This window comes from Vanacampus margaritifer, chromosome 16 (genome assembly GCF_051991255.1).
Source record: "Vanacampus margaritifer isolate UIUO_Vmar chromosome 16, RoL_Vmar_1.0, whole genome shotgun sequence".
Lineage (NCBI taxonomy): Eukaryota > Metazoa > Chordata > Actinopteri > Syngnathiformes > Syngnathidae > Vanacampus > Vanacampus margaritifer.
The window spans coordinates 9,466,465-9,484,577 of NC_135447.1; the positions used below are offsets into that span (position 1 = coordinate 9,466,465).

An 18,113-nucleotide genomic window follows, 5' to 3' on the forward strand; every position below is an offset into this window, starting at 1 on the left:
TGTATCTCAGGAACTACTGGGTCAATCTTCACAAAATAAGTATTGTTGGGACGGGAATTCTACAAGGATTCCAAATTCGGATTTAGAAGATTGGTGCATAATTTAGTAACCTTTTGACCTTTTAATTGACCTTGAAGTTGGCCTTGTACATCATGTGACCTGAACAAGTTAATTCGGCAGGCTATAGCTCCGAAACCCCTGCTCCGATTGACCTAAAATTTTTGATTTAGTGTTGTGCTGTCACTATCAACAAGTACACCAAGTTTCATTAAAATCTAAATCAGCTTGGTTAAAATTTTAGATTAGGGAGGGTTATTTGTCATGAAACGGTCCAATGCGTACGCTGCCATTTAGCCACCAAACTAACCCGTAGGAAAGAATCCAGAGCCCCGTTCTCCATAAACTCTGTGAGGATCATGACTGGGCAGCTGGCTGTGATGATGCCCTCCAGGTGTATAATGTTGGGGTGCTGGAACTGGCCCATAATGGACGCCTCGGACAGGAAGTCGCGCCGCTGCTTCTCGGTGTAGCCGCCTTTCAGCGTCTTTATCGCTACGTAGTTTTCTTTTTTTCCAGGGACCCTCAGCCGCCCTCGGCACACCTCCCCAAACTCTCCTGTCGGGACACATAAACACGCTTAGACACTTTACAAAGGACCTTACATCATTAGAGGGACGGGTTAATGTAAAGCTTGCTTGCAGCTAGTGCTGCCCTTTGCTTTGAATAGGAGCTGTTAATGCGGCTAACATATTTATCAGTTAATAGCTTTGTGCCGCAATATTGAATTCAGCTTGATAAAGAGGAACAGAAATTGCTTTAAAATGTCACCGAATCCATTTAACTCAGTAAATTAGATATACTCCAAATAAGGACATTTCCAAAGAAGATAATCTGCATCTAAAAAGAACAGCAAAACGTTTTGTATTCAACGTTGGATGTTTAAAGCTGGTGGCTTACCGGCTCCAATAACCTCCTCAATCTTTACAAAGGAAACATCGATTTCCTTGGCAAATTCGCGCACTGCCTCATTGGGGTCCTCATAGGTGAAGGGGTCGATATAAACCTTGACCCCTATGGGAGTAAAGCAAACAAAGTCGTGGGAAAGGAAGAGAAAACAAAGGTTAGAGAAGTATGAGCTGTGACGAGCGGCGTCAAGATTAAAGAAGGATTTTTCCGAATGTTAGCACATTGTAGTGTCCGTGTGAGCTGAGTACCTTGGCCTACTAAGTACTGGCTGTTTTTGTCGCTCATTTCGGGATCCTTTATGCGGCTGTGTCTGCTGCAGGTAGACAGTGACAAAATAAGATTAGCGGAGATAAGAGATTCACGTTCAGCTTTGTTGTTTTCTCACAAAGACCGTCACGCTCTATTGGACAAATGCGAGGCAAATGATATTGATGCAAATGATCAGATTTAAAAGATGAAGAAACAATAACAAAATCACACAAATGGCTGGAAAAAAAAATTGAAAACGTGAAGGGAAAAAAACAAAACAATGTATGATGACTTGATTATTTACAGTTTTCCATCTCACGGGGCAGCCATTTTGTCACTGCTGTCGACTGAAAATGACATCACAGATGCTCAGGGCTTAGGTCTCTACCAATCACGGCTCACCTTCTTTCTGCGTTTAGTCATGTGACATTCGCAACCCGAGCCGTGATTGGTCGTTACCTGAGTTCTTTGAGCAACTGTGATGTCATTTTCAGGTTCACAGTAAGTGGCAAAATGGCCGCCCCCTGAGTTGGATAAAAACAGGTGGATTTTGCTTCTTTATTCATATTTCACAAACACAATATTAACCAGAATACTGCGTTTAGACTAGTGGGGCTGCATAGAACGTCAACATAATGTTTGGGTTGACTTTCCCTTTCAGCATTGTAAACGGATGCATCAAACATGATACAAATCAAAATTCATGAGAAACTTCCATTTATCCCAATTTAAAAAAAATGTTTTTGCTTGTTTGTTCAAAAGCACAAATAAAGGCTCCATTGGCAAAGAATCATTATTTTCTGCCAAGTATTTCATGCTTCAAACTTTATAGTGTTATTAAGACAACACTAGCGGAGACCAGTTAAGCAACAACCTTGTCATCAAACATATCTGCTAAGAATCATGTCTCCCGCCACGTTTTGTATTTTCACTGAGACCCCTCATTTTTTTAAGAACAAAAATAGCAGGCATTTGACACATTATTAATTACGATATTGTAAAACTGTATCAGCCATGTAGCTGCTGGAACCCTGCCGTCCTCCATTTCTAGTCCCTCACCCACCTCATAAGCCTAAAATAGCATTAATGCACCACCCTTAGAAGCAGATCTGGGCCTCCGCCACCGGTTTGTAAGTGTGCGTGTGTGTGTGCGTGTGTCACAAGGTCACTACTATTGTTCTCCTGTCCTGTGGAAACTGGGTTGGGACGCCTGCATCCTGTCTCTCCTTGCCTGCTACCTCTACCGTCATTGCAACCTCTCTCACCCGCATAAACGTACATATATAAACACACACTTTCTCTCCTTGAGATGGCATCGCACACAGTTGACTCAAACAATTGAAGCCCAAGGAACGCGTCCTAATGAACAGGAACGGTTTTTAGCTGTGCAAGCGAAGCGCACTCAGCGCAAAGCAGAGTGCAAGACAACAAATGACTCGCATCAACAACAGAACAAAGTGGCACTAGACAGTCAAACGTCACATTCCCCCCATTTTTCCATTTCCTGTTATTCTTGCAGCATGCGTCCCCCCCCTCTCTCTAGTATTCTCACCGTATGCAGTAAGCAGCCACAAAGATGAAAGTGACGAGCAGCAGCATCCCGATGGCGATAAGGATGCCCGGCACCAAGAACTGGGAGGAAGAGTCAATTCCTGGCAGAGTAGAAGAGAGAAGAGAATTAAAGGCGCCACAGAAGTCAAGGGAGGAGATTCACATCAATGGAGAACAAAAGTAGGAGAAGAGCAGGAAATGAAGGGAAGCAGAAAAAGAACTGGAATGCATTATAAGACGATAAACTGCGACAAGGACGACATTAATTTCATTTAAAGAGATTACACAAGCGCATATTTAGAGCTGGCAATGTGGAGTAAACAATTTTGACTGGCAAGTGCGCTCGAATGTATTTGCGGGTACATTTGAAAGTACTCGCAAATAAGTTCAAACGTACTGGGGAATACGTTTGACCATGTTTGTAGGCTAAATGCTACAAACGTAGCATATTTCCCCATAATCTTTTTTAATCATTTAGCCCACATTATAACAATACGTTCAAAAATTTAACAAAAATAAAACATTGTGTTTGTGAGTATATTTGAACGTATTTGCGATAATGTTTGAACATATTTGCGAGTATGTTTGAACATATTTGCCAGTATGTTTGAACGTATTTACAAGTATGTTCGAATTTTTTTGTGAGTATGTTCGAACGTGCATTTGAGCATGTTTGAACATATTTGTGAGTATGTTTGAACGTATTTACAAGTATGTTCGAACTTTTTTGTGAGTATGTTCGAACGTGCATTTGAGCATGTTTGAACATATTTGTGAGTATATTCAAACGTGCTTGTGAGTATGTTTGAACGTATTTGTGAGTATGTTTGAAAATATTTGCCAGTAGGTTCGAACATATTTGCCAGTATGTTCGAACGTATTTGCCAGTATGTTCGAACGTATTTGCCAGTATGTTCGAACGTATTTGCCAGTATGTTCGAACGTATTTGCCAGTATGTTTGATCGTATTTCAGAGTATGTTCGAACGTATTTCCGAGTATGTTCAAACATATTTCCGAGTATGTTCGGACATATTTGTGAGTATGATTGAACATGCCTGCGAGTACACTGTAAAAAATGGGGAGTGATATTTACTTAAAAAAGCTTTGTAAAAGTTGATACACAGAAATTTTAAGTACAATTTATAAGGAGTTTAACTAGAATTTCTGAACTTTACTAGATTTTTTTCAAGTAAATATCAATCCCCATTTTTTCAGTGTATGTTTGAACATATTTGCGAGTATGTTTGAACATACTTGTGAGCACGTTTGTATGTTGAAACGCATTTGCGAGTACGTTCAGCCGAATTTAAATACGGTCAAACATATTTGCAAGTAACGGGTACGTTCAAACGTGCCAGTCAAAAATGTTTACTCCACATTGGCAGTTCCATGCGTCCATACATCGTTAAACCAAATGAGAAAAAGTCTTTCTGTTTTAACCTCCCTTGAGGAGGTTATGGTTTCATCACATTTAGTATTTAGTGATTGAGATTATACACAATCTAAGCTCTGGAGGGTTGCGGCATAAACCAAAGCAGAACACATTCAAATCTTGGTGCAGACTGGAATGTTTTGTACTTTTGTTAACATTGCAAGATGTGAGGTTTTCACCATGAATAATGCAGATTTTAATGGCACAAGGAGGAGGTGAACAGGGTTCGGTTCCCCGTTCATGGTTCCTATATATAATGTATTTGTTTTTGTAATACCGTCAGGCAGGGTGCGGAAGACGGCTGCTGGACTGAAGCTGCCATAACCGGCCATGGTACGCGCCCGGACCTGCACTTCATACTGAGTGGCCCTGCGGAGGTCCGTCAGCACGGCCTGGTTTCTGTTACTCTCCGTGTAGTGGCACGGATCCTCGCTGCGCCGCTCCTATACGTGGAATGAAAACACAGTTTGGCAGGGATGGAGGTGCGAGTGAAACGGCAACAAGTGAGGAGACGACAGACACGTCAAACAAGGGCGCCAGACGGCAACAATACAGCATTTGTGCTTGGAAAAACACTTGCGACTCTGGTGGTTTCTGCCAAAATTCATCAAGACTTGTTGAATTTGATTACAGAAAAAATAAATTATGGCGATAACAAAATTAATATTGCTTATAAAGTATGAGGGCTGAACGATTATGAAAAATAATTATCCCTCCCCCTTCCCCTAAAAAATTAGTGTCCATTTTGCCACTTGCTGTCGACTGAAGATGACATCAATGTTGCTCAGGTCTCAGGTAACAGCCAATATCAATCCATCCAGTCTGGGGTGCCCCAGGGGTCATCCTTGGGCCCGTTATTGTTTTTACTTTTCATTAACGGCTTGCAATAATCTGCTACCTTTTATTATTTGTTGGATGATAGCAGTTTTCTAGCTGTTGGTGATGACATCAAATTGCATCCTTTGCGGTTGCATTCTACTACCACTACATCTTATGAAGTTCACTGGATTCTAATTTCTAAGATTCTATCGATACAGTTTTTGTATTGGATGTGTGTATCTAATTTTGTGGCCGCTCATACCTTCTCACAGTAGCGCAGTTGATACTGCAGAATGGTGTAATGTGGCTGCACAGGGATGGACCAGTGAAGAGTTAAGCTGCTCTCGGTGGAGTCACTCTTCCGAATCACAGACACCAGAGACGGCACTGCGCAGAAGAGGATTAAAAACCGTCCAAATGACCTCATGCTTTTCCCGGCGGCTGCTTACCATCGTAGCTGGTGGTGATATTGACACCCTCGCTGGAGGGATCCTTGCCGCTGAGCTGAGACACCCCGTTGAGAGCCTGGACGGCGAAGGTGTAGGTGGTGTGAGGCAACAGGCCCCACACCTCCACCCTGCGACTCGTCAGACCGTGCTGAGCCGGCCGGTAGCTGACGCTGTCGCCGCAGGACACGCACGAGCCCCTCGGCGTTCTGCACATGAGGCACCTGATGCTGTAGCTCAGGTCCGCTCTGCCGCCATTGTCCAGAGGCTCGTTCCACTCCAATCTTAGTGACGTGCCGTTAATCTGCGAAGCGATGCTGCGTGGAGCTGAGGGAGGTCCTGTGGGCAAAGATTTAATAATAAACAAACTACTATAACATTTCGGTTATTGTCCAAGTTGGAATTAATGCATATTCTAAGCACTTTCAAGATTAATTTTTATGCTCCTTTAGCACACTACGTCTGTGCGAAATTACATATTCAACTATATACTAAGGTGTTTCACATTAAAAGACACATTAGAGCACATTATTATTCAACAAACAAACCAAATTAGTTTTCGTAATAGCGAAGGGGGGTGTAATTTATGGAAATAATAATCGAACAAGCATTTTATGTACATTTGTTCTTAGCCATCAGGGTTTTCTTTAAAGGAGAAGTCAAACTTAAGCATTTCTTGACAATAATATGTTATATGTGAGCTCACTAGTCCAAATCTAAAATATCCACCTGTTTTAGGCTGAGCTGTGATTGGTTGTTACCCGAGACCTGAGCAACTGTGATGCCATTTTCACTCGCCAGCAGGTGGCAAAATGGCCGCATTCTGTTATTGATAAAAACTGCTGGATTTTGCTGCTTACCTCATATTCCACTAACACAATGGGGTCTATGCCACGGAGGAGGCGGGACTTCCGACTTCCTGGTTTTCACACATCAGCATTGTTTCCATGTCCTGATTGCAACGTGTGGGCCGCCCTCGGTTTCGCGTTCCCGCCGACGAGTGCAAGTGCGTCTGTCTCAGTTGTCCGAAGCATTTCAGAGAGTTGAGGTTGGGGGACGTAGGTGTGGGGGTGCGAGTGTTGGAACCGGAAACAACGCTGATGTGTGAAACCCATAAGTCGAAAGTCTGTGGCATCCACCCCATATTAACCAGAATACCGTATTTAGACTAGCGGGGTGGCGTAGAATATATTTTAAAGATTTTTTTTTGGTGGGTTGACTTCCTCAAAAAAAAGATATCCAACCTTATTGCAATATATCGGTACTGTTGTGACCATTTTCTGATCAGGAACTACAAATGAGAAAACTAGAAAATTACCATTCATTTCAAACAATTTTAAGGAAAAAATTTATATTGGTATATAAACAGTGTAGGTCTTTCTTTAAAATGATGTCGCTATTTTTTGGAAGAAATTTTAGGTATCAAAAGCAATGGTATCAGAACTTGGTGTTGGCATCGGTGACTACTGAAGAGTTGTGTATTGAGATTTCTAATTAGTAAAAATGTAATCATAACTTAATTTCTGTGCATGTTTTTCAACCTGATGCAATCAAGGCATACCAAATGTTTCCATCAAATCCAATTATAACCCATGCCGTTCTATTTTCACGCTGTTTCACCTTTCCATGACCTACACGGTATTTGCTTTTCATATTGGCAAAGACATATTATTCAGTCATTACATGTAGCCGGGAAGCAGAACAATGATCCTGCGGAGCCTTTACGTCACAGTGGGAGCGTTTTTGTGGCAGAATTTAACTGGTGAAATTAGGTCGCACCGAAACGTGGACGATAATGATCGTGGTGCGAAAATGGTGAGAAGATAGCTGTCGCCTGGAGCCAAGCGGGAGCACTCCGCCGCTGAGACGGAGAGCTTCTGCCGCTGCCAAGGAGACGCAGCTTTGTCACAGAGCCTCCAGCTGTCTTGCGTGCAAATAGTTTTCTTACTGGAAGCCCAAGTGGGCCAACATCACAGACTAGAGGGTGATGTATGAATTCGGCACTCATCACCTGGGGGGAGGTCGTTTAGAGGAGATTCATTTTCCCACTTAACAATCAGATTACACGTCATCACAATTTAAAAAAGATTTCATCCCAAGTGAAAAAGCAAATTGAGGAAAAGAGGCAGCTTGAAACCAAAATTTGAACTACTACTACTACAACAAAGTTTGATTTACTCGGATCCCAAACAGCGGGAGTTAAAATGGAGTTTTGTGCTAAGTAATGTTTTCATCATGTAAAGTTTAAACACAAAATGAAGCTTGAAGTGATGCAATTGGAAGTGTTAGTGGAAGACTAACAAACATATTACTGAGCTACAGAAAATTGCTGTGATCATTTTTGTGAAGCCGGCAACTACGTAAAAGCAATGTTTTGTTTTTGCATTTAAGACTTGGCTCGGCACAACGAGCAAAAAAACACCAGACAATTGACACAGTACACTGAAGGATGTACACAAGGATGGCATAAAACTGCTGAACAGTAAACCAACAATAAGTGCAAGAACATATTTAGTGCATAGTTTACAAAAATCAACTCACTCAAAATGTTGATATTAATACAAATTTTCAAATATATATATATATATATATATACTGTATATATATATATTAGGCTTACTCATATTGTAGTATAGGGCAGAATAAGACCCCACCCCCCACCCCAATTGTTATTGTTTTTTGAAGATTTTTTGTGGTGTTAGATTATTTTTTTTAAACCTTTAAAAAAATATATATATATATATATATATATATATATATATATATATATATATATATATATATATATATATATATATATATATATATATATATATATATATATATATATATATATATATATATATATATATATATATATATAATTATCAAAGGGCTACTCAGGGTTTGGCCGCCAGTTGCCCACCATTGCCTTAGCTCAATCAAAGGCTAAAAAAAATGGTGACATTTGGCAATAATTTTTGTTTTTGGCATTTCAAAAACGTTTTTTTTTTTTCTGTTACAATATTTTTGTGAGCAGAAAAAGATCTGCTCTCCCAATCACCTCTCATCATGCTTGCGTCTCCTCGTCATCGTACGTACAGCGGTGCCGTTTGGCCCTGCCTTGCAGGATACATTTTAAAATTGCAAAATCAGACATTGCAATTGTTCTCAGATTTGATAAATCACATTATATGTGCTTTAATGAATCAATTTGCACACACATAATGAACTGCAGGACCAAACAAGGTTCTGACTATTTTTTTCAGGCGATTTATAATCAAGGTATGGCAAGGGTTAGCATGTCAACTTCATCGTCGAGAGGTCGCAGGTTTGAATCTCTCTTTGCAGATCCCCGTGCTTGTGTGACTTTTTGCCAATTTTACTCCTCCTCACTTCCATCCATAGTAAACATGCATGCGTGAAATGAAGTTAAATCCCAACTGTGACAAGTGATAAATGTTTCACATCCTCTTGATTGCTAATCCGACAAAGTGCAGCTAACTGTCGAGCCAATTCCTTTCACACCTCCAATATGAGCTTGAATTGCAGAATCGGCATGGAGGTGTCACTTAAGACCATCAATGGCTACTTGACTTTAGAGTGGAAGCCCGACCCCCCACAACAATCTGTCACTAATGACATACATCTCAATGGCCAGCTGCGGCACAAAAGAAACCAAGCAGATTAAAGAAAGGGGTAAAATTAGCACCAGAAGCCGGCAAGCGTCGTAGTGAGCGTGTAGCTTCGCACCTTCATATTTACAAGCATACATAAAAGCCATTTTTGTGTTTACTCACTGGTGCATGCAGTGTCAGGGGTGTCGAATTGTGCTCGGAAATATCCGGGGCGACACGCACATGCAGATTCCCCCCTGACGGAGGCGTGGCTTGCTCCCGGACAGACTGTGCACTGTCCCTCCGCGCCGGACTTGAAGTGACCCACGGGACAAGCTGCAGAGGACAAATGAAGGAAAAGCATTATGAGCTCTTACATTGGATATGACCTGTGGCTCCTGCATGCATGTTAAGTGTGCTCAGGTGCCAGATGGCTGCAGATGGGCTGAGGGAAGAATGTAATGAGAGCTAAGTAATAAATCAGATAGCCCAGTCATTTATATGGGGGTTTCAACCAAAACATGATAGTCCTTAGAGAGATAAGGGAAAAAACAAGCAGATTTCCTGTTCCTGGACAAAAAAACAGAGGATTTGTCTTTGAGTGGAGCAATTTCAAGTCAAGGCTTCAGCATGCTGCTTAGATCACTTGGCGACAGGAAGTTCCTTCATAGCATTGTTTGTTTCAAAGATGAACTTGAGTTCACCAAGAGCTACAAATCAGTGTTGTCTTGAGTGCAAAAGAAAGAAAGAAAAGAAAAAGCACCTATCCGGCCCTCAGGAAAATAAACTAGTCAATTTAATGGTCAGCAAATGCTTTGTTTCAATGTTGCCGCCCCAAAGAATCAAGCACATCCATCAAACTGAATCAACTTGACAAGCATGCATGCGTTGTACATTTTGGTGTTTGGCCAAGTAAATATATGTATTGTCTATATGCAAGATAATGGGATTAGAGTTGACTCAATTTCATTTTCCAAAGCGGTCAGCCAATGAAGCTAATTAACTGTTCAATCTTCTTATCTTGGCAATTTCCTTTAATGGTTTGGTGGCTGTTTTTTCCCCCTCTCTCTCTCGCCGCTCTTGGTAAAGACAGAAAGCTAGGAATGCAAAGTGCTACTTTCTTACATGCAAGTCAGAATTGTTTTTTTGGAGTTGTAACAAATCACTGAGAAACACAGTTGTTGCGTTAGGTCGGATAGCTATTTTAAACTCATTTTTGGGGGCGGAATACAAAACTGATATCAAATTTTCTCTATCATTTCAAGTTTTGTAACTACAGATCCCCGTTTACCTACAAAAATAAAATGAAAAATGTGTACTTGTCAAATATTGACATAGAATGAAATGAAGGTAAGACTGCAATGTTTATTTGACTCTACTACTGCCTCTTAATTCCTATGATGCTAGTTTTGCTGCTAGCTACCGTCTCAATTGTGATCGCACAAAGTCGCCACGTAGCAGTAGATTAAAAAAAATAAATCTAACTCAACTGGAAATTTATTTCAAATTGTTCACCCTGACAGAGATTAAAAGAAATATTCCAATAATACAAAGAAATATGTAAAAATAAGAAAAAAAAAAATTGCATTTTTTTAAATCATTTTTTTTACAACATGCTGATTTGCAGGATGCTGAGGGAGGTGCCATGGGGTGCTCCTGCTCAAGATTTATTAATTGGACTCATTAGTCAGAAGTCCGACCACTTCTTCTGCCATCTTATTGGGGCCTTTGAATTGATGTGTTCAAAGTGATATAGTCGTCATGTGGAGCCCCCCCCTCCCCCCTTCTATCGCACTCAACCATAAGTTGTCCCAGCAGTAAGCCTTTGACCCTTCTCTTCCCCTCAGAGATAAGTGGCGCTCTACCTGACCTCTCCCTCCGTCCTCTGTCTGTCACAGCTTCCCCTCCTCATTATATGCACTGGTCTCCCACGTCCTCTGCAAAGCATCCACCCTCGGCGAACCCCACCCACAGCTCACCATTGTTTTCCCGTTTGGTCGCAGAGTAGGCGTCGCCTGCACTTACTCACAGTATGCAAGCGAACCTCATCTCGTTCCTACCTGTACATGTGGTGTGTCCCTCGGCGGCCTCATATCCAGGCACGCAGGCGCAGGAGGTGGTCGGCTGGCCCACCCACTGGCCGTCTTCGCCGCAGAAAAGCTTGGGGGACCGAGCTCGGGGGCCCTGCTGCCCTGCGTGCTCCACGCACACACCCTGCGCCTCCTGCACCAGAGTGCGGGGAACGGTCTCGGGGAAGGAGGACAGAGCGCTGACGAGGGGGGGACACTTCTTGAAGAAAACTCTGACAGAGAGCAAGGCCATGCAGGAGCCCTGAGCCTGGAAGGCCAAGTAGAAGCCTCTCTTGGATAAAGGACCGAGTCTGATGGTCTTCACGTTGAATTTCCGCTCGCCGCCCTTCCTGAGGAGAAAGTCTGCTGCCACTGTATCCACCTTGGACGGGAAAAAATATGCTTACGTCTTATTATGGCCAGATTCCAACCCACGGGATCAACAAGCTTTTGCAGCATTCAACAGATTTGAAAACATTAACAACACATCACATATGCTTTACATTATTGAAACTTTTCCAAACACGCTATTAGGGGTTTAAATTGATTTACTACCTTGTTGGCAACATTGTTTCCCTCTACTATAAACATTTTATATGCAGAGACGTGAAGCATGCTCTGGTGTGTTGTGGCTGTTCATGACAGTGAGCATTTTATAACTTAAAAACAAAACAATTCAGAGTCATTGTAAATTTGAAAAGTCCCTCAGCACGTTCAAGAGCAGCATAAAAATCGAATACTCTATAAATGCCTAGGGAACATTTGAGGAAAAATTACATCATTATTTTAAGTTTGAATAATTAAAAAAGGGAACTTTTGATAAATAAAATTTTCCCAAAAACCCAATTACAGATCATATTAAAGAGTGGACTATATATATATATACACAGTCAAGCATTTTTCCTTAAAATTTCATTTTATTTAAAATAAATTTTTCAAATTTTTTGTTTATTTTTACCAATGAGGCCGATAGCCGATATTCATTTTCATTAATAGGGAAAATTTTGCAATTTAAAAATACAAACTCCAAGACTTAACTTTGTTGATTTTTTTTTAAAGCATATGTTTATTGAACAATTTAATATTTTGCAAAACATAGGATTTATTTTTTTAATCTTAGTCAATAGACATCTTTGTTTTAGAATTCAGGTTCATGAGCATGTCTATAAAAGTGAAATAAATATTTAAAGTAAATAGCTCCCTACTGTGTACACACACTGGGATCGGTCTGACAGAAAAGTGGTATCGAACATCCCGACAATATTGTTATGGTTCTGCTTCCACACCTGCACTGCCTTTTACCTTCGTGTACGGATTCTCCATCCACGGCGGGTACGTGTCGGTGGCCTCGTTGGAGTCGGCCTGGTAGTAGTAGAGGTTAAAGGTCTCCTTGCAGCTGCGGTGGTGGCCGTTCCCGGAGGAGCACTCCATCATGGTGAAGCGCAGCTCCACGTAAACTTGCGAGGCTCCTCGCCGTTGGATGAAACCGCTGCGCAGCCAGTGGCTGAATGAGCTGTCAGTCTGACAGATCTGGTAGATCCTCACACTGTTGTTCTCCTCGTCTAAACCGCTCACTTCCTCCCACTGAGAGCAAAGACAAGTTTGAGAACGCCACTTGAAAAGGAATCTGACCCAGAAAGCCAAACATAGAACATTTCTATTAGCCCGGCTGCTTTTAATTGTCCAGTAAAAACTGGAGTCTTTTACAGGCCAGCGCATTAAAAGTCTCTCCTACAAATAATGTTCTATTCTTTATTGGTCCCTCTCCGAGACTTGTACTGAGAATTCAACTTGGATTCTGGCTTTTTAAATCATTCCACACATTGAGCTGCAGTGCAGCTTGTGGGATTTTTAAGTCCCACTTGTCAAGCAGAGCACATTGCAGCAAGCTAGACTGTCTTTTCGTTAGAATAAGACACAGGAGTACATAAGTTATGGAAGACATTTCAAGATAAACACCATTATTATTATTATTATATTGTATATATTATAATAATACAATAATATTATATAATTATTTTTTTAAAATATTATTTATGTATTTATAAAAAAATATATAATTTTGTTTTTTATCATTTGTGTTTAATAACATATAATATATTATTATTATGTATATAATTAGTTTTTCTTAAATATTATTTAATTACTTATTTAATTTTTATATATTTTTTTATAATTTATGTTTAATAATATATAATAATAATAATAATAAATTCTTATTTTTATTCTTTTTTAAAAAATTATTATTACAAATGTTTTTGTTTATCATCAAACATTTTGAAGTGCAGGAAACCCCCTTGACGTGAACATAATCAAGGCTGAATCTGGCAGATGTGCTGAAGAATGTGACTTATGTAAATATGCAAACCCAAAAATCAGCGTGCAGATGATGTGTTGAATGAGGCTGCGAGCGAGCACCGACGCAGGTTCATCGCCTTTTTCAGAGAGATTTTCCCTGTTAATCCTAAATGAAACAATGTGGACTGTGGCGGCTCATATTTTCATAAACAAACGCTGCTTGTGTCAAGGACATGTGACACATTTCACAGGAGTGACAACGGGAATGCGTGCGTTCTTGACTTCACTCCTGTCAAATCGTGCAGACATTTATATGAATCTTAAAATATGCCACAACACATTTCATCATCTCAAAGGAGTCATTTGATGTAAGACGGCTGTCGAGAGGCTAACAAAATGTTTTATCAGTGTATACTTTCACCAGTTAATATACCAAACTGTTGATCAAGGGGCCACAGCTGAGAACATTTTACACAACTTATCAAAGCAACATGTTTTTTTTTCCTGTTTAGAAGACTGTTAAAAGATGTCTTTAGAACATTTTCCCATCTAAGACATGAATAGAGGAGAAAATATGGTTGCTGCCGGCAAAAATAACCCAGCAACCACTCATTGGTTGATCAAATTACAAATCTGCCTGTTTTTGGGGCTGCTGGGATCCCAAATTGTGGGTTTCCAGTGGATTCCACTCCACGGTTGATGGGATGCATCAAAGCATCTGCTTCCAATATACTCTCAAATCGCACATTCACTCTCTCCTCGGTTACCTGCCATATAAGGAGCTCTTTCATAGCCAATAGAACAACGAGATGGCCCCAAATCTCTCCCATCATCATCATGAGGACTGGGTTAGAAATACAGATAAGATGGCGACGCCGTGCTTACATACCTCAGGTCTGGCCCGTGAGAAGATGGTCCATCTCAAATCAGACGTCTCTATCTTAGTATTCATCAGCACTTCTGCGGAAGACATTTCAACGTACGTATTAGATGCGCGCAGCGAAAACATACCAGCCACAACATTAGTTGCACCTGCTGCCTCATATTAGTGACACACTAAGGTTTCATTTTCAACCACATAAAGGGCTAGGATTACATTTATTAGTGGGAGTGCAGTTGTGTAGCAATGTGCATCATACTTATTTCTTACTTATATAAAAAGTCAAACTGATATGGCCAAAGTATGGCCCGGATTGCTTGATAGATTGTTTTTGGCTTGTTTAACCCTGGAGAACCCACGAACCCTTTTCTTCTTTGGAAAATTATGAATTATACATTAAATAACTGCTATAAATTCATTGAACACCAAAATATATGTTTTTTTCAATTTATTCCCTAATTTAGGATTAGGGCAAAATTTGACCCTTTGGGATTTAGGGGTATCATTTCGAAAAATCTGAATAACAAAAACTGTCAGTAAACTATTTAGAATTTAATAAAATAATCAATTAAATACACAGCTACATTGAACAATATAATTTTTTTGTTTTATTTGTTGCTTTTTAGCCATCTTGTCAGCACAACTCTGGCTCATGTAAGTGCAATATTGTTCCACTAGATGGCCCCATGCAAGGGTCAGAAGTAGCACTCTGGACTTTTAAAGTTAAATTTGCAAAAAAAAAGAAGGTCTTTGTTATTTGAGTAGCAGAATTTATAGGGGCCAAATTTGACCCCGTGGGTTCTCCAGGGTTAAAGTCGAAGAATGTCATCGTGGCCCTCGCATCTTTCAGTTTTCTGTGTGCGACCATTGAAGGAAAATGTTTGGGCATTCCTGAAGATCTACCAAATAATTATGTCTTGCGTAGTATCGTTAATTACGACGCAACATTAATTGAGCATGAAGGAGTTTGTCCAGTTCATTGCAGACCGGAAAATTTCCGCCACTAAAATCCCATTCTTCCTCATATTTGTTTTCCTTCTCCCACGTCTCGACCGCTTCCTGTGACACGCCACGTTAAAGCGGCTTAACGACCATATTCACACTCAAAAACACATGGATACTCATATTGTATATCAGGATGTAAACCCCTCCGGTCACGATCTGCACTTACAATTGAATTGATTTTTTTTCCCAACCGTTATCTTTCACGGGGCAGACGGCGAGCCGACAAACAACCAATAAGGTTGTGCTGCGATTCAAGATCTCACTAAAACCTGAACAGCATGTGAAGTATTTGGTTTAAAATGACTTCTTTTCACGGGAGGACGTCCCCCCCCCCCCCCCCCCCCCCCGGCGCTCAGCTGGATTTGCCGTTCTTCTACAAGAATTGTGGCTCGGATGAGGTTTTAGAGGCCACCGTGTTCCCTGCAGAAATCTCATCTCCAAGGTCCGGCAGTTTGGTTCGACCAATAAACAGGATTTAATGCAACTCTCTCATGTGCCGCCATCAAGTGTAGGAAAATGAATGTAGGAGGAAATTGAGTTTTCAAGCTGCATTTATCATTGTGGTTATTAAATTGCTTGGTCGAATCAGTTTGATGTCCCATAATCTATTGCTGTTCACTACCTTTCCCCATTACGATTTACCTGCATTGTCAATTGCATTTCAAGTTAAAACTTTTAACTTTTAAAGGGTTCACTGCCAGTGAGGTGGATTAGAAAAAAAACTGTCCGAAAGTGACAAAACAATCTTTCAACTGCTCACATCTACACAGGAAAGGAGTTCTATGTCAACTGTAGTTGTAAAATCAACAAGCAGAGATCAAACAGTGATCTGAAGCATCACTTTTGGCTGAGCAACCAGACTTCCTCCCTCTGTCGCCATTGCTGGGATTTATGACACCATTGTTGTCGTACACAGCCAAATTGTCGACCAATTTTCGGACCGAATTTTTTTGGGCAGACAAAAATGAAACGAAATCTAAAATAGAAGCCATTCATTGAGACGATGACGATAACTAAAATTGACTGACAATTTTGTCAATGACTAAAATAAAAAACAAAAAACCCACAGTGACAAAAATTCACAAAATCCGATCAGAGGAAGAAATGAAAAAAGAACTACTGTTCACTGCACATTATTTAATGTTCAAACATGTTTACATTCATTGTGCAGCCGTAAGATTAATTTCAGGCAATTATGCACTTTTTTTTTTTAGGTGAAAATTATTGTCAGTTCAACATGTTTCATTAAAATTGAAGTTGAATAAAGACAATGATGTGTTAAATGTGTCTTGTGTGTTCAATTAAAGTTTATACAATTTTCTGTATTAAAGCTAAATTGTCAATTTAGTCAACTAAAATATGATATGATGACTAAATCTTTAATTCATTTTAGTCAAAAGGCTATAAATAAAACTAAATGAAGATTTCTTGTCAAAATTAACACTGCTGCTTGCCTAGCTTAAATATAATCACAAAAATTCACGACAAGTCTATAGAGTGACATTTCTTGTTTCCACTCCAGACTCGCCTCAACATGCTGCTCAGTTGTCCGGCACATGCTCGCATTACATGGGGTGGCCGTCTCAGATTTACGGATTTCAGCAGACACATCATTAGGCACACCTGTACAATCTCATGGGATCCAGTACAGCTCCTTGCTGTATGCCTTTACAAAGATACAAGTGCTCAGTTTTGAATGGCCCTACAGTAGTTAGTTATTTAGCTGTGCCAGTCATAGAATAGGTTTGTAACCACAACATTATAGACACACACGCACATTTTCTCAACACCGGCGAAAATCCAAATCAGGAATATGCTTTTACGTGTACAGTTTATTTATCAACTACGATCTCGGCTTATGTTGGTGATGACAACTTTACCCACAGCAACAACCGCTGTTCATATTCAAACTTGTCAAAAGTATGAAACAGAATATGACTGGAGCGGTCCTTGGGTGTATGCAGAGTGTAAAATTCCTTCCCAAACTCCCGTCAGTTGAAAGACGACTAGCAGCAGTGAGCCAGTCAGCGCCTCCCCGCCGTTCAACACCACTGGCTGTATTTTATTTAATTACACTAAGAACTGCAGTGCCTACACTTATTCATCTCTGTGATCCCGCGTAAAGTGAGACACTTAACCACACCCCAAAGAGCAACACAGAGAGGCACCTTTTTTTTTTTTATATATAAAAACACAGCAAATAAAATGCACATTATTTGACATCCTCTGTACAGCTGCTTTTCCTTCTTAAGATAACACGTGAACACAAAATAAATAATATCGGGTGTCAGTTGACTCCCCGTGTCCTTGTTTTGCTGCTCACACCCGCAGCAGCTCACATCTTGCCTCCAGCTAATTCAATACATTTCTCAGGCAACACTCACACACATACACACGCACGCACACACGCGTGCACAGCTCATAGCAATCCCAACCCGACTCTCGCTGTCACAAAAACCAAATTGCTTAAATCTCTCTTACAACGTTGCACCATAGTGTGTTTTTTTTCCTCTCATTTGGGTGACAGTATCCAAATGCGCATCCCACAAAAAACACTCGATCGTATTTTTTGTTGTTTTCAGTTTGCATTTCCTGTTGGATGATGTGGTACTCCGAATGATAAAATACTGTGCAGCATATACAGTAGGTGGGTTGGGTATCGCTGAATGTGTACAATTTGAAGGAAACCCAAATTAGGATTGTTTGGCTTGGCCTGAGTCTGCTCTCTCCTGAGTGGCATGCTTGATTTTTATCAACATTTTCACTCCTCGGAAAATAACAACATGCTTGACATCGATTT

General features: G+C 40.5%; 1 protein-coding gene across 2 annotated transcripts in view; it reads right to left on the reverse strand.

Annotated features, from left to right (window-relative positions):
* ephb4a (eph receptor B4a) overlaps positions 1-18,113 on the reverse strand; it is a 41,054-nt gene that overhangs the window by 5,590 nt on the left and 17,351 nt on the right. For both annotated transcript variants that reach the window (XM_077546471.1, XM_077546472.1), the window contains exons 3-13: positions 14,318-14,388; positions 12,433-12,714; positions 11,122-11,512; positions 9,245-9,397; positions 5,469-5,804; positions 5,282-5,406; positions 4,478-4,643; positions 2,768-2,867; positions 1,215-1,279; positions 958-1,071; positions 368-615 (exon numbers count right to left, since the gene is read on the reverse strand). In XM_077546471.1, the coding sequence (XP_077402597.1) occupies positions 368-615; positions 958-1,071; positions 1,215-1,279; positions 2,768-2,867; positions 4,478-4,643; positions 5,282-5,406; positions 5,469-5,804; positions 9,245-9,397; positions 11,122-11,512; positions 12,433-12,714; positions 14,318-14,388 (2,051 nt within the window). The remainder of the gene's footprint in view (positions 1-367; positions 616-957; positions 1,072-1,214; positions 1,280-2,767; positions 2,868-4,477; positions 4,644-5,281; positions 5,407-5,468; positions 5,805-9,244; positions 9,398-11,121; positions 11,513-12,432; positions 12,715-14,317; positions 14,389-18,113) is intronic.